The sequence below is a fragment of the Tupaia chinensis genome, unplaced genomic scaffold (genome assembly GCF_000334495.1).
Source record: "Tupaia chinensis unplaced genomic scaffold, TupChi_1.0 Scaffold000316_1, whole genome shotgun sequence".
NCBI classification, from domain to species: domain Eukaryota; kingdom Metazoa; phylum Chordata; class Mammalia; order Scandentia; family Tupaiidae; genus Tupaia; species Tupaia belangeri.
In genome coordinates, this window is record NW_006159809.1 from 7402160 (window position 1) to 7406786 (window position 4627).

Here is a 4627-nt window from a genome sequence, read left to right on the forward strand (position 1 = left end):
CTTTCCCCAACCCCAGCCTCCCATCCCCACCTGCTGTTGCCAAACACCTCAATGCCACTGGTAGGGGTGGCACTAGTTGTAGAGATCTAGTAAGGGCTTTCAGAAGGAGATGACCAATTACTGACAAAATTAAGATCAGGGGTCACAATTAGAAGCGACTGTGGGTCTTGCAGATGTGGACCGTGGTGGCAATTGGAGCACTCTTGCTGTCCCAGGCCAAGTGCCTGGTGGCAGGTGTTGGTTTTTAAGCGGGAGGAGGGGCCTGGGCAGCTAGAGGAAGCCACATGTGGCAGGAGTGATGGAAACCATGAGGCTTTGCATCATCTTTGTTGTCTTTGCCAGAAATGGCCAACACCTGGAATGGACGTCTCCTACCTCACTAGCATCCAGCCCTGCGTTTCAATCTGGCCGCTTACTTCCATCGCCCAGGGAGCTTTTATAAATCCGGATTTCTGGGTCAGGCCCCAGGCTAATCATGTGAGAATCTCTGGCATCAGTAGTTTTGAAAGTTCCCCAAGTGATTCCAGTGCACACCCAAGGGAACCACTGCTCCATCAGCCATGGTTCTCTTTCAGGCCACCAGCCGTCCCTTGAGGGACCCTGTCCATGCATCTTTCCTTGAACTTGCTATTTACCTTCCCCAGTGAGAGGAGGGCAAACTATAGCGACAGTAACCACAGACCATCTGGGTATTCTGGGTTGAAGGGACAGACTCCCGCTGGACCTCTCTGGGCTTATCTGTTGCATCATCCTTCACTCGCCCCACCCAAGGAGACTGTCAGGATGGAGGGGAGAGTCCTCCATCCTGAAAGAAGATGGAAGAAGAGGTCACGGGCAGTTCAGGGACACCAAGAATGCACTCTACTGGCCATCAGCAAGGCCTCGTTTGTGACGAGCTGCTGAGCTAGTGAAGGTTAAGGCAGGGCGGATAGGACCGTGGCAAGGCGGGGGTGGGGGCAGGACTGGCCAACTGAAAGTGAAGGGCAGTTGAGGAGCTGGGAGGCCAGGAGCTTCTCCCAAGGAAGGAGAGAACACTCCATCCCCTCGTGAAATGGGAGTCCATGGGGGGGGGGGACCAGCAGTTAGCGTAATGGCTATGTCACTGGACTCCCATGTAGTCGACCACGGTTCGAGTCCTGGACCCGGTGGCTTAAACTCACACGGGGCGCATGTGCGTGCGTGCCCAAGATCCCGAGAAGAGAATGGAGAAGGGATTGAGGCGTGGCCATCCCCCCGGGAGGGAGATTTCTCACTTTCTGTCTCTCTGTCTCTCTCTGTCTTTCTGGCGAGCGCGTGCGCCCTATAGCAAAAACCTCTCCAAAAGAAGAAAGAAAAAGAATGGGAGTCCATGGGCATAAAGCAAGAGGGCAGAACGCTGTAGTGGAGAATCCAGGTGCCCTGATCCTGTTCTGTGCTCTTGGAATCTGCACACACAGGTGCAACAAGCAGTCCTGGTCCAGCCAAGGTGCCTGCCTTCTTCGGCTGCAAAGGGGACCAGCTAGCAGGGAGAAGGCTCACTCTAGGATGCTGCCTTGGGTGCTGAGGGGGCTTAACTCAGATGAGGGCCTGGCAGTGGACCAGCAGTTAGCGTAATGGCTATGTCACTGGACTCCCATGTAGTCGACCACGGTTCGAGTCCTGGACCCGGTGGCTTAAACTCACACGGGGCGCATGTGCGTGTGTGCTCAAGATCCCGAGAAGAGAATGGAGAAGGGATTGAGGCGTGGCCATCCCCCCGGGAGGGAGATTTCTCACTTTCTGTCTCTCTGTCTCTCTCTGTCTTTCTGGCGAGCGCGTGCGCCCTATAGCAAAAACCTCTCCAAAAGAAGAAAGAAAAAGAATGGGAGTCCATGGGCATAAAGCAAGAGGGCAGAACGCTGTAGTGGAGAATCCAGGTGCCCTGATCCTGTTCTGTGCTCTTGGAATCTGCACACACAGGTGCAACAAGCAGTCCTGGTCCAGCCAAGGTGCCTGCCTTCTTCGGCTGCAAAGGGGACCAGCTAGCAGGGAGAAGGCTCACTCTAGGATGCTGCCTTGGGTGCTGAGGGGGCTTAACTCAGATGAGGGCCTGGCAGTGCCTACGTGCGACGGGAGGCTGGCTCGGCCAAAGCTGGGACGCTGGGGAGGCAAGGCTGGAACTACAGCCTTATTCTTCAGAAGGGCTCCAGTACAGCAGCAGAAGACATTCCTACATTCCTCTTTCATTCATGTAAAAAAGATGCTTGAGGAGGGAAAATTATGTGCCTTCCCCCAGCTTGAGTCTCCAGGGCTGCCCCGGCCCTCCCTCGGAGATGGTCTAGGTGTGTGGGACTCGGGGTGCCGGGCAACATGGCGCCCTTGAAACAGTATGCATTCTTTATTTCTCAGTTTTTATTTAGTGGAGCTTGGGAGAAAGTGATTTTCCATTAATAAAAATAGCCCATCTCTTTCTAAACTTGGAATAAGAGTCTGATTCTACATGAAGACACATTTTCCGGAAAAAGATTTGCCAATAATCCCTTTCTAGGGGCCAGAGCAAGGCCCAGGCTCTGAAGAAAAACACCAAGCAAAACAGTTACCCTGTTTCGGTAATTCCTTTCTCTTTTGTAATAGTAGTAGTTTGAGACCAGCAGGTGGTATGGTGGTTACAGTACTGGACTCCCATGTGGTTGACTATGGTTCAAGTCCTGGACCCAGTGGCTTGAAACTCAAACAGGGTATGTGTGCATGAGTGCCCAAAATCCTGAGAGGAGAATGGAGGAGACGGGATTGTGGTGTGGCCATCCCCCAGGAGGTGATTTCTCACTTTCTGTCTCTCCCTCTTTCTCTTCGGCAAGGCCAAGTGCCTTATAGCAAAAATCTCTCAGTAATAATGATAGTAGTAGTACCTAGTAGTTGTTATCTCTGTGGTTAAGGTAGTGTCCTTTCGCGAATTTCCATCATAGCCTTAAAATTTTTTTTTAAGAATTATTTAACTATTTGTCATTTTTTGAGGGTGCTCCTTTGAAAGTGCACATTTTAGCCAAGCACTAATCCCAGTCAAGAGCTTTTCACCACGTGCACAACAGTCACTCCGGAAGGGTCTGCAGTCATCTTTCCACCAGGGCAGCCATCTGCTTCCGAGTGTGACCAATTTAAGGCAGGCCAGTGACTTAGGGGAGGGTGGCCGCACTAGAGCCACCCCCCACCCCCGCGCCCCCGTTTTGCTCAGCCTGGTGATGCGACAGTACCCCCTACAGATATGGGCGTGTCAGGCACCTGCCAACGCCTGGCCTCTTACCCTGCCTTGTGCACACCCTCCTGGGCGTACCGCATCCCACCGCCCTGCCCTGCCCGCTCACCCTCTTCCCTTCTCTGTAGGGTCCCGGGAGTAGATTGCACACCTGCTGGGAAAATGAGTGAAGAGACGGTCCCCGATGCTGCCTCCCCGCCGCCCCCCCAGGGGCAGCATTACTTTGACCGCTTCTCCCAGGAGGACCCTGAGTACTTGCGGCTTCGCAACCGCGCAGCCGACCTGCGGCAGGACTTCAACCTCATGGAGCAGAAGAAGCGCGTCACCATGATCCTGCAGAGCCCGGTGAGCGGGCCTGACTCGGGTGGGTGGGAGAGGGTGAAGGAGACCCCGCAGGTGGCGTTGATTCTTCCGGGTGCACCTGCGAGGTAACTCCTCTTCCTTGCTCGGTGTCACCAGGGTTGAAGCCCGCTGAGCCAGCCGGGTGGGCCCATGGTCACTCTGAATGGCTGGGGATGGAGTAGGGGGTGGGGCTGGGGAGGGAGGGAGAGACGCAAGCCCCACCTCGGTTTCCTGTGCCCTTTCTGAGCCTCAGTTTCCAGTCTTCCCTTCAGTCCCGAATGAAAGTTCTAACAATAAACGCGAAAATCTATATAAATAGGGGGCCAACAGGGGGCGCCACGAGGAGGCTTGGGCTCCCTCACTGAACACAAAGTAAGAACCCCCGATCTGGGCAAGTAAGGGGTGGGGGTGAGGAGCGCCTGAAAGCCTCAGGAGGTGGCCCGTGTGAGCGGCTTCACCAAGGGCTCTGGGAAGCGGGTCACCCCAGAGTTCCTCCAGACTTGAGGTCAGTTGGTGCCTGCGTGGCGTGAACAGAGCTCCTCCCTGAGGCCGGTGGTACCTTGAGAAGGGCAGACCGTGTGGCCTGATGGACGCTGAATGAGGGTGATGCAGGCCCATGGGTGGGAAGAGAAAGAGCAGTGTGAGGGAGGCAAGGGGAAGTCTGGGGGTGGCAGACTTGGGGGTTCCTCAGAAACAACACATATGCCAAGGATTGGGCAGCCCAGGGTCAGAGCTGGCATCTCCGGGTGCTTGCCAGGGTGCCCCTGGGCTTCAGGGAGCCAGAGTGGCCAGTGTGGGCCAGCCGGGCCTGGCTTAGAGCACAGTGGATGCTCAGACCTCCCCGAGGAGCACTGACACGACCCACCTTGGTAACTGTTGGGGAGTCTGGAGGAACATGGCAGGTCCGTGGTGAGGAGTCCCTGGGAATACCCCCAGGACACGTCCAGGAGTGGTGGGAGATGTGGGGAGTGAGACAGCCCAGCCCAGGTTTCAGGCCCTGAATGAACAGGACTGTACCCTCGGGCAGGAGGGGGTCTGGAGGGGCTGGGCTACCTTCTGCCATTTTATAGGCTA

General features: G+C 55.5%; 1 protein-coding gene across 5 annotated transcripts in view; it reads left to right on the forward strand.

The window, feature by feature from the left end:
• Window positions 1–4627, forward strand: part of ADD2 (adducin 2) — a 145690-nt gene that overhangs the window by 83992 nt on the left and 57071 nt on the right. For all 5 annotated transcript variants that reach the window (XM_006151273.2, XM_027772974.1, XM_027772971.1 and 2 more), the window contains one exon: window positions 3340–3556. In XM_006151273.2, the coding sequence (XP_006151335.1) occupies window positions 3374–3556 (183 nt within the window). In that variant the 5' untranslated portion in view covers window positions 3340–3373. The remainder of the gene's footprint in view (window positions 1–3339; window positions 3557–4627) is intronic.